Source organism: Hipposideros armiger, unplaced genomic scaffold, assembly GCF_001890085.2.
Source record: "Hipposideros armiger isolate ML-2016 unplaced genomic scaffold, ASM189008v1 scaffold_558, whole genome shotgun sequence".
Lineage (NCBI taxonomy): Eukaryota > Metazoa > Chordata > Mammalia > Chiroptera > Hipposideridae > Hipposideros > Hipposideros armiger.
The window spans coordinates 640,869-653,105 of NW_017731908.1; the positions used below are offsets into that span (position 1 = coordinate 640,869).

Below are 12,237 nucleotides of genomic sequence, written 5' to 3' on the forward strand. Positions count from 1 at the left end.
TGTTTGTTTGTTTTTTAAGCCTTTAAAAATTTTTTCTGTCAGGAGCCTTACACACTGTACGTTGTTATCCAAATTCCCCTTAGGGAATTCATCATTTACTCTTTTGCATTTACAATGTATTTTAGAAATGGAAAATAATATAGCTGTAAATACAGACTATCAAGAGATCTTGGAAGTACCAAACGTAGTTTTAGAAGGCAGAGGCACTCAATTAAAATGGAAATTAAAGATGTTTAAAGGAAAACCTTGGCATGTCTGTGGTGGTACTAAAGAAACTCTCCTTTTGGGATTACTATCATGCCATTTTCTTAATGTAACAACATTTGCAATAAAGTTGCTAAATTATTAATGTGTCACTACCTTGTGGCAACACAATAAAGACTCCAGAGAAGATAATATAAATATAAAATGCAAAAAAAAAATTCATAATGGATACGTAGGCTTTTATTAGGGTTTCCATAACCACAAAATCTCTTTAAAACAAATAGATGTCCCAGTATCTTTGTTAAATAGCGATCCAAAATGAACAAAAGTTAATCAAATAAACTACAAATGAACACATTTCAGCACATAAAACAGGTCTTCTGAAGTTTTTTTTACCATTGAGGCCTAATTACATTATTTTCCAAGTTATAGTGACTAATAATGTGAAAACCATAATTAATACAGATGACATAGGTGATACTGTACTTTCTCAAGGTAAAAAGATATATTTGGTTCTAATCCTTATGAATCCCAGTTGATATCACAAAATATATTTTACTGTACAAAATTTCTTTTAAATCTCAAAAAGCAGACATAATGAAAATAGAGACATTGCATGGAAATAATTGTAAAAATTGTCAGGCACAGAGTGTAGAAACACTATTAAAATATATGAGAATGCTATAAAGCCAAGGTTGTCAAAATAGAGAATAAGAGAGATTCTGAAAGAAACGAAAACTCAATATCATGAAGTCGTGGCAGCTATCTCTAATATTATCACAGCTACTGAAATGCCATAGGGAAAATGAGCAGAGCTATTTCCTGAGGTGGTAATGACAAAAAACACAGGTGGCTCACACATGCAGACCCATCTCGAATTAACCAGCTACTTCAGATAAAAGGGAGACCCTTTTGGGAGAATTTAAGCAGCATCAGCAGACACATCTTATGGCCATTCATGAAATGCTTCTTACTTCAGTGGAAAACTATTTCAGTGGTGAAAATGACGTGGGAATCAGAAACATATTCTGCTGAGACACGAGGTAATTGGCACTTTCCCGCACTGGAAAAAAAAAAACCACATTATATCAGAAGGCATCTGAAGTTATTGACTAAATCCAATGAGTCCTAGGAGTAATCCATGCCTCATGAAGCGGCTTACCAGCTGCCACGACTCTGGGGTCCTCGTGGGACTGAAGTCTCCCGGCTGCACGGCTGTCGGCACTCTCACTCCACCAAAGCACGTGGACTGCAGACATAAACCAAAATTAGATTCGTAAGCCCAGGGCATACGACAAGTAGGGAATACTGAAAAATTAATCGGAAATGGTAAGGCTTATTCTTTAAATCGAATAGCCAGTACGAAAAGGTAAAACGAAGTATGTTAGTGGTAAGATTTCAGAGGGGTCAGAGAGTTGAGAGAGAGATTTATAAATAACCCAACTGGCTTTATAGATGAAGAAATAAATGGGAGGCTGGAGAGGGGAAGTAAAATTATGCAGCTAAAGACACAATCAAACCTAGACCCAGGTTTAATTAAGTTCTACTACGTTTTACTTGTCTTTCAAAAAAGGAAGATTATAAAAAATTGTGCTTACTACTAAAAATTTGGATGATACACAGAAGAAAACAAAAAGTAGCATAATCTTAGCTGCCCAGAGAAATCCTCTATTAATATTTAGTGTATTTTCTTTAAAAAATTATGAGTAAAATATAATTAGGGTCTTACTGATGCATGTTGTATGTGATGTACACATATGTGTTATGTACATACCTTGTATCATACCAAATCGTTTCCTTATTGTAAACAATGCTGACATAAACTTCCCTAGAGCAGCACAGACGTATGTATTCATAATAATAATGTTGAAGACAACTACTACTAACATATTTTGGGAGCTTTCTATGTGCCAGGCCTGCTTCAAAGCATTTTGCATGATTTAATTCATTTAGTCTTCATAATAATCCTAGCTGGTAGGTTATTATTATCATTTTATCAGTGAGCACTGTAAGGCACAGTAAGATTAAGTAGCTCACTCAACATCACACTGTTTTAAGTGGCAGAGCTATTTCAAACCTAAGCAGTCCAGTCTGGATCTGATTATTTCCTCTAAATAAACCGCTAAAATTCAAACTGAGAGGACCAAGGAGTACAGCTTATATATACTTACATATGTACAGTATACATATTATACACTGTCCTCTAGAAATACTTTTTCTTTCAGAGACAATCTCTCTACCCCAAGTAATGTTATTTTTTAAAAACCAATAAAAAGTATACTAAGACGGAAAAAAAGATAAAAAGAACAGATCATTTTCTCGACGCTCTTTGCAGATTTTATCATTTTGATGTATCATGGAAAACAGCAGTTCAGCATTTGAAAATGGCTTCAAAAGGTGTTAACATTCTCAATAAATAAGAAGCAAAAGAGGTTTTTTTCAACCCTTAAAATTATTTTTAAAATCCCTGAAATTTGGCAATAAAAATTAATGTGCCATAAAGAAAACGAGAGACAAACTAACCGAAGGAATTTAGTAGTTCGCCAACATAGTTTGCAATTTCATAGACTGAATGGACAACTGTACCTCTGTTGAGTGCTCCATATTCTGTGTGGAAGACTCCTACTAGTTTCGAGTAGCCTAGACTGATATGGGCATGGATTACCCTTTTAAACGCGTCGCCCCACAGAGCTGGCCCACCTGGTTTCATTTGAAAAGTGACCAGCTCATAGACTCCTGGAGTAGGGAGAAAAATAATTATTTTACAAGAGATAATTCAAGAAATTTCTAATCATGTTGCTATGGTTCCAGTGGAAGGCTAATGTACACATACAAATATGGAGGATCATATGTACACATGTTTATATGGACATATTTATGAATTCTTTGCATTATTTCTCCTTGCTTTTGTTTATGAAGTCCTTGTCCATGTTTAAGGGTCAGTTTTTAAGCTTGTCATACAAAACAAAAAGGAAGCTGTATCTAGCTATTATCTGAAACATTTTTAATCTATAAAGTTTGTCAATAAAACAAATACTGAGAACTCATAATAGGATTAGGATTTTTGAGCTGCCCGAGTCTACACTTTTAGTAGAAAATGAGTAAGAAACGTGTTTTCTGATCTGTATTTCCTTCTTTCCAATTTTGAGAGGAAATACTTTTTTTTTTTGTATTATTTCTCCCTATAGGATTCCATTTCTAATAGGAACAGCAAGCACACAATGGACCCAAAGCGATATATCTGAGATTTTGAGGGAAAAAAAACAAAAACAAAAAAAAACCCCTAAAAACTGAAGGAGATGGTTTTATTATTCCTACATACCCAGGTCAACACTTGAAAAGCATTTTACCTTCAAACAGAAATAAGAAAGAGGAATATAAAAAAGTTAAACTATAGTAACAGAATGTAACAGTTTAATTCATTCCCCCCCCCCAGTCTCACAAGCAAAGATATACTTAATGTCTTAAGTCAGCTATAATTTGTGTAAAAAAATACTATGACAAAATTTCATACACTACCCTTCACCTACCTATAATGTTTTCTCTGCTCCAAATCCCCAACTTTTCAATTTTTCCTCCCAGGTCAACTTTTTATATTCGTACCTAAACTTGAAGAGCTTTTCCAAGGTGAAAAAACATTATTTAATGCTCGTTGTTTTAATGATAAGCCAAAAGCTCAATGCATTTTCATCTCTATAATCACAATATATTCCTACCTGAAACAAAAGAAAATTTTATCCTTTTTCTTTGGAACTTTAGTTTTTATCGCTTTAAAATGCTTAGTATTTTCTTCATCAACATTCAAAGTGACTAAGCGGGAAGGGCTTACCTTCTTTTGCAGGCTTTTCTAATTTGCACCATGGCACCAGGTAAGTAACCTCACTCTCTTGTTTATCAATGAGAGCCAAATTTGGAATGAGAAATTGTTCTTGCCATTCCCTATCTTTGGCCAAGGCTTTCCGAACTTCAGTTCGATGAGCAAAATTATCTACGGGAAGAAAAGGAGGAAGAAAAATAAAAGTTTTTTGTTTTTCAAATCATCTAGACCTTTTTTTGGAGTTCATTCAATTCAGCAAATGTTCATTGAGGCCACCTAAGAACACTGTGTTATATCACTGGAGATACTGAAAAAAAAAAAAAAACAGGTGTGACATCTTTCCCCACCTATCTCATGGTCTAAAAGGGGAGTAGGGATGTATACAACTAATGATAATGTCATATGGTGGGCTTTATGAGCTGTACTACTTAGTAGGTAGTTGTGTGACTGGTAAGTTACTGTGTAAGTTACTGGTAAGAAGCTGTGTCTGTTTCTTACTCTGGGAAATGAGGACAGTGATATAGTATTTATACCTCCAGGGTTGTTGTAAAGATTAAATAAATTAGTACATGAAAGGAGTTTAGAGTGTTTGGCACCTAGTTAGTACTCAATGTATGTTAACTATTCCTACTAATTTAATAAATTTAAATTATAGAGCCAGTTTTGAAAATGAGTATGTATTTTTCTTTGGTGGTGATGGTGGTCAGGTCAAAGTTCACCTTGAATTAAATTCAACATAAATTAAGATGTACATTTACAGCATCCTTTTCTTTGAACAAACAGCTTCCAAAGAAATAGTGCTGATTCTCTTATTTATTATCACCCATTCTTTTTACCCAGCACTATTTCTCTTCTGTTTGTTACACAAACAGGTATATATAATACATTTACTAACAAATGGGCTTAGTACTGTATTACTTGTAGGGCCTCATAAGACTGACAGTAAAAGAGTTTTCTATGATTTATGCTGTAGATAAGGAATAACACCTATCTTATTGCTTAAATAAGTTATACCAGGACTTTACTAGTAATTTTTTTTTTTTTTTTAGCTGAGCCATCCTGCTACCTGTTGGCAGCTCAGCGGCTGCTCAGCTCGGGCTGGACTCGAACCGCTGTTGCTCAGAGCTCAAACTCTTGAGGGAGCTCTTAACCAACTGAGCCACTCGGCCGGCCCCATTAGTAATTTTTTTAATGGGACATGATTCTACCTTATTGCACATGATTGCACATTAAAGCATAAATTGTGTTTAAATTAGATTTGTTTTATACCAACAGGGAAAACCCCTAAACTATGGCCATGTTAAGTACAGAATGAGAGCACCTTTCATATTAAATAAAGTACTTTATATGACCAAATACTAAATGAAATTATTAAAAGTTCTCTGGATATCATCAAGTCCTGATGTGGACTTCACAAAGATTTGACACTGGAGTAACAAATACTCTGGGGATTGCTGTTACCTATTCTCCTTCCTCTACTAAAATAGGGGTAGCTCAGCTTCAGTATGGGGACAACTCTAATTCCTTTACCTTTCTGGAGAGCAGCATAATGACAATGAATTCCCTGAAACCCTGCGGTGCACAAATGAAACAAAAGTGGTTCCCTAAACACAACAAATTATTAAATCTCAGAACTGGGTGATGCCTAGAAGTTAACCATCATCCTTATCAATTTAACTGCCCTCAGGCCCCAACTGTTTCCACAAAAATCCTGATATCCAGCCGTAGCTTCAACAGTAAGTACAAACAATTCTTTCCTCCTTTTATGATCTTAACCCGCTGGGGCTCTTACAATTGCTGCTTTAAATTTTTCATAAATCATCTTTATAATAAACCGTTCTCTAACTTTTCTGAGAATTAAAATCTAGTTCACAATTTTATTATTTGAAATAAGAGATGCCATTTATGATAATATAAGGATTTGAGCAAGGGGTTGTCAGAGCTATACCATTGGGAGGAGTAACCAATGGATTTTCTTTTTTTTTTTTTTTGTTCTGCTTTTTAAGTTTAATTTATAGTAATGGATTCAACAACCAAGTCACATGTAACATTTAACAGAATGAAAATCTGTACTGAATGTTTAAGCTGATGTTTCATACCATACTTCCAAATATGAAACGCTTTATTCAATCTGCCTCCAAATTCTACATTCCAGTATCCAACCAATTCAGAGTGAGCTGTCCGAAGATGTACGTTTTTCTTAAAATTTTCCAGAAACTCATTCATCTTTGAAGGCTTAAGGGAATAAGTACGGAATTCATAGAACGTCCCATCATTTTGTCTGGGGCCTGAAGCAAAAGATGAGCACACCTGAAGAAAGATAAAGAAATTTAAATATTTTGGGAAGGTGGGGTTTATAATATGTTACAACCAAATCTGAATTTGGAAACAATGGACACCCATTAGACTTATAATCCATGTTTGTACCTCTGATGTCCTCTCTCCATAAACATTTGTTTAGAGTTATGTCAATAAAGATAACTACTCTTAACTGTGCTGAATATATAGCTACTGTTTCCTAGCAGGGGTCCACCAGAGCCACCTTTTCATGAAAGTTAATCGAAGGCACTGGGGTCTTAATCAGTCCTTTACCCAAGAACTACATTTAGGAGTCTAATAAATTTACAAATGTTTTACCTTATTTAGTCAATATTCTCTTTAGTTGATACGCTATGTTTTATAGTTATGCATTTAAATGAACTTTATAAAATATGCAGGCATGATAAAAATGTGTTTACTAGCAGAAAACTCTAAGTTTTTTTTTTAAAAACGGAAATTGCTATTCAGGTTGAAGTATTTCCCCAAATCCAATGAAGTGGATCACTGGTAAAAAAAAATAAATAAATAAAAATAAATAAATAAATAAATAAATAAATAGGAATGGAATGTAACTAATGTGAAAGGAAGCTATAATCTATCCAATTGCATTATAACATGGTAACAGATGCTATCAGGGAAAAATCAACAGGCCAGAATCGTCTGAATCATTTTCGGTTTAATTACAGATGCATTGTGAGGAAGGGCATTTAATCTATCCATTTATACCAGGTTGATGGAAATATCCTGGAGAACCGGTAGTTCTTTTTGTATTAGTCACTTGCTCACTATATAAATTTTTGTTCTAATTTAGTCCAAGTCTGAGTGAAGTTAATTTTAGGTAGGAAATGCTTTGCTAGAAATTATCCTCTGTGGTTTTTTTATGTGTGTGTATATACACACACACTTATATGACATTTGAGTTTACAAATCCATTTTATTGTAGGTTTGGTTCTCATGTGCCAATTTTCTGAAGGTGATTAATCAGAATTACCTATTAAAAGTTTTGGAACAAACAAAGTTATGAACAAATTTGGGGCTTATATTGGCTATCTGGTATGTCAAATGAAACCAGTAGACTTTTTCCTCTGTCATGTTTTTGGTTAAAACACACACAATTGTCTATGTATTTTATTTAGTTGTGTACAATATCATAATTCTAATTATCTACTTGAGTCCATTCCATTTATGTCTACTAAAGTTATGTCCCTATTGCCAAGCGTCTAAGCTTCCCTGAAAAGCAGGTATTCCCCACCAAAAAACAACTGCAGCTATTCCTACTTTTGCTAGACATGCTTTTTGTGTAATTTTAACTAAATTCTAATAAAAGAATGTGCAAATAAACAACTGCTTAGGATTATAGTTTAAAAAGTACTATAAATAAAATATAGCAGAAAATGGGACCATGAGGGCGTTTGTTAACAACTGCTTTTTAAGTTGCTTTACAGGGAATTTGTATTTGGGAACAAATATGTGGTCAAAGGTACACATTTTTATCTTTTCCAGGAGAAACAGTAACAAAGGAAGCCCAGTGAAAGATTAAACACCAGTGAGGTGTGTGTTTGCTTGGGGGGAGGTGATTTTTGTCACATGCCAGAAAGTAAAATTATGCTGAAAGAGGAATCTTGAGTGATTCAGACTCTCCCTTATGTTCAAGTTAGGGCTCATTTTCCGCAGCAATAACTTCCAGTTCATTTATGATAGAACATCAGGTCGATAGTTAATAAGGTCAAAGTCCAGAATAAAGTTGTAAGGAACAATTGTTGGTCCTGCCCCATTAGAGAATCACAAAGATAAAGACTGCATTGCTAATATTGGGTGACTGGGCCACTAATGGCTCTTCTTTAGTCTTCCCCAGAAAGTCTCTAGCTTAAACACCTGACTATTCTGTCCACAGATAAAAAAGTCTAAACATCGAAAGGAAAAATATGTCTAGTTAGATTTACAGACTAAGCCAATTTCCAACAGTTAAGGCTGAATCGCAAAAATTTATTTTGTACTTCTCCCATGTAAGGTTAAATGAGTTTGTTATCATATTTGCTACGAGGTTCCTGATCCCGCCTGGCTTGGGCACCCAAGGCTGGAGCCAGATGGGCGCATGCGCGGGGAATCAGGTCTGAGCGCGCGAGCCGGGTGGGCGCATGCGGGGGTCCGCGCGCTTCCAGCAAACGCCCCTCCCTCGCCCAGGAAATAGCTCGGGCACATCCCGGCAGCAGCTACCTGAGGCGCAGGCATCCGTGCGGCCAGAGCCCTAGTTAGACCGCTTCGGAGAACAAGCATGGTGAGGCGTGGAGCGCTGAGAAGAGCAGCCCGCCAGTATTCTTCACTAATTACTCTTCTTATGGCTTCGCGACGAGGAAAGAGAAGCGACTGGACAACTGGCAGACGCAGGCTCGGGGCGGGGCTCGGCGGGTATAGCTCCGCCTCCGGTGCCCCGGGGGCGTGGCCGGACCGCCCAGTCCGCTGGAGCCCGCAGCGGTCCCAGCGCTAGGCGCTTTTGGTGTCTGCACGGACGTGTGGGTTCCTCATTGTTTCCTCCAGCTTTCTAACCCCGGAAGTCAGAAGTGACGGTGGAATTAGCTGAATGCTGAGGTTGTTCCTGTACCGACTTTCTGAGCCCATCAACTCAACTCCTATTTGCAGTTTGTGTAATTCGTAAATGGTGGTGTGTAGAGTGCGAGTAGAGTCCACTGAGAAGGAAGTATGGAGGCGTGCGTGTGTAATGCTTTACATTTAAAATCGTGGATTGTTGCCTGGTTGAGTTTTATTCGATATGTACATACAGCTGAAGACCAGGGGGCCTTCATTTTCATGATCAAAAGCACACTCTCCCTATCGCCACTCCCAGCATGACCTTGTATGGTTCCTAATAATGATTTAGATTGTATTTCTCAGGAGCTCAGAGAAATGGAAGCACCAAACTGATGTGAAAGTTAAATGTAAACATACATAGTTTCAAATAAAATAGATTTTTAAGCCTTAAAAGCAAAACAACAGGCCTCTGATGTCTTTCCTATCTCTGATCATTGGTCCCCAGAATTAACTACTTTCAACATTTTTCAGATGTTTCTTCTAATGCTTGTTTGCTTTTTTTTTTTTTTAATTATAGGCATTTTTTTGGTGTTTCTTGATATTTTCAGGTATAGGTATATGTATTGCTTGGAAAATGAGGATTTAGGTCTCTTACATGTCACTCGCCCCAAATACATGTACTTCCCACATCTGATAATGCTTACATTAAGAATAATTAATTATTACATTATTAATTTACATTATATTAAAGTTCACATTTTTCTTACTAATTACATTACATTATTACACACAATAGTTATTGCACACACTAATGTAATATTGCTTACATTATTAAAGCTAGGAAATAATTACAACTATCACCTGTAGTTGTACTGGTTGTGCTTTGCGCAAAGACTTTTGCATTATCTGCTCAGAGGCTTTTTAGAATTAGTTAAGTCCAGAGGGGCTGAATCAGTTTTTCCAGTTGAGCTTCCATTTCTAACCAGGCAAAACAAAACAGCACAAAACAGCATCATCTGTGTCCAGACTGGATCTTTATGCTTAAAATTATTTTCTTAGGCTTTTCCCCACTGGAATTCACAATTCAACCCATATTCACTCATTCAACCCATATTTATTGAATTCCTTCTATGCTTGAGGCACTTTCCCAGAAACTGTGGTACAGAGGTGAACCAAAAACAAAGCCCCTGTCCTCTGGAGACTTACAGGTTAGCGGAAACATTTATACAAATGAAGAGAAAATATATCAGGGATTAATAAACACAATGAGGAAACACAGAGTAGGATATGGAGAATAGAAAGCGCTGGAGGGAGATAGCAGAGAATGCTATTTCCCAAGGTCCATTCTCACTTCCCCCAACCCTCATTTTTAAAATTAATAGAACTCATGCAGTTGATGCATCCATGTGACTAAGTCCTGGCCAGTGAGATGTGTTAGTGTATTTATGACCTGCTGTAAGTGACCTTAAAGTCGAGTTGGAGGGTTTATTCCCCCCTTTGTTCCTTCTTATTTCTGCTTGCTGGAATGTGGACATGTAATGGCTTCAGTTCTTGAATTATGAGGTAGAAGCCACATGCTGAAGATGGCGGAACAACAAGAGAGAAAACGCCTAGGTTTGGACACCGTGGAACATCATACCAGGAGCCCTGGGCTGCCCATCTCTGGGCATCTTTTCCATGAGGAGTCATCTAGCTTAAGTCACTGCTGTTTGGCTCCTAATAGGAGTCTGACCTCTCTCTCTCTCTCTCTCTCTCTCTCTCTCTCTCTCTCTCTCTCTCTCTCTCTCTCTCTCTTGATTTGTGTCTATTGTTTTTCTTATATCTATCATTTATTAATCACTAAATTTTTTGCCAAAAGAACACATTTCTTCTCAATATGATTAAACCCATTAATCAGCTTATCAGTTTCATCTTCTCGAGTTATCTTTCGGAGTCCTTTGTTCTCTCTAGTGTGGACTAGTTCTCTAAGATGGCATGGTAGTAATTCTGGGACCTTCTTTCACTGATTTCTTGCGGAACCTCATTTGCCTTTGTTGGACCTATTTCAAAGATTTTGTTTATATATATTTTTACTCAGTTTTAGGAGAGGGCACGTGGAAATTAGACTTTTGAGATTTGCATCTCTAAAAATGTCTTATTCTACCAACTCTCTTGATTCATGTTTTGGGTGGGTATAAAAATCTACATTGGAAATAATGTTTGCTCATCTTTTAAAAGGCAATTCTCTATTTTATTAAAGCTTTTAGTAAGACAGTCATGCCATTCTGAATCCTGTGTATGTGACTTGTTTCTCTCACTTTGGAACTTTTTATGTTTTTCTCTTTGTCCCTGATGTTCTGAGATTTCACAATAATATTACTTGGAGTAGGTATATACATTTTTTCATCCGTTGTTCCTCACTCAGTTCACCCTCTTAATCTGGACACTTTTCAATCCTGAAAAATTTATTGCATTTCTTGAATTTTTTTTCTTCTCTTGTCGGTCTCTGGAACTCCTGTTATTCAAATATTGTGCCACCACTTGCTCTTGTTATTTTCTTTTCTCTGCTATTTTACATCTCTACCTTTTTGGCCTAGATTTTTTGGGGGTAAAGTCCCCCAGTTGTATCTACTAACTCATGGATTGAATTTTAAACAGAAGTTATTTCCAAGAGCTCCTTCTGTATCCCTTCACCATAATATATCTTTATTTCTCACTCTCTCTTTAGAAATACTATCCTCTTTTTGTTTCATAAGTTCAATATTTGTATCTCTGAGGATATTAATTATAGGTGTTTATTTTTTTAGTTACTATTTTAGGTCTTCTTCCTGCATTTCTGTTTTTTTTTAAAAATGTTTTATTGTGTTTTATATCATTTGATCTGTTTTCTGCCTAGGTATTAGTGTTTTTCCTAAAATATTTTTGTTGTGATACTTAGCCATCATCTCATGTTTTGAAGTGAGAAAAAAATCTCAAAGCTCTGTGAGTATGGGTGGAGCCTGTCGAATAGTGAGCTTCACTGTAGCGTTGTCTGACTGGGCTATTTCACTGAAGGGAAATAGCCCCAGCTGTTATCAATCTGTAAGTCATTTCTCTTAGCCTAGTCAGTTACCTATGTGAGGAAACTTCCAGGGTCACAACAGTGAGTTAGAAGCCTTATTGCCAGTTTTCTGTGACCGAGGAGGGAAGGACGCTGGATATCTCAGTATTTGGTAGGTAGCCACTCACTTAATTTGTGTGTTTATGACTGGTTCTGACCCCTTCAGCTGAACCCGGTATTCATGAACGTGGGTTAGCTTTTTAAGAATACATTAAATAGTATAGGCTAAACTGCTGTAACAAATAGATACCAAAGTGCATAATGTCTCAAACATGTTAGGATTCTCTTT

General features: G+C 36.3%; 1 protein-coding gene across 1 annotated transcript; it reads right to left on the reverse strand.

Annotated features, from left to right (window-relative positions):
* Window positions 1–422: 422 nt before the first annotated feature.
* On the reverse strand, window positions 423–8,765 carry NIPSNAP3A (nipsnap homolog 3A). Its single transcript, XM_019623697.1, has 6 exons — window positions 8,558–8,765; window positions 6,121–6,331; window positions 4,034–4,192; window positions 2,791–2,940; window positions 1,367–1,453; window positions 423–1,267 (listed from the first exon to the last, which is right to left on the reverse strand). Exons 1-6 carry the CDS (start codon window positions 8,615–8,617, stop codon window positions 1,191–1,193), a joined length of 744 nt encoding a protein of 247 aa, XP_019479242.1. The 5' UTR covers window positions 8,618–8,765; the 3' UTR covers window positions 423–1,190.
* Between the last annotated feature and the right edge of the window lie 3,472 nt (window positions 8,766–12,237).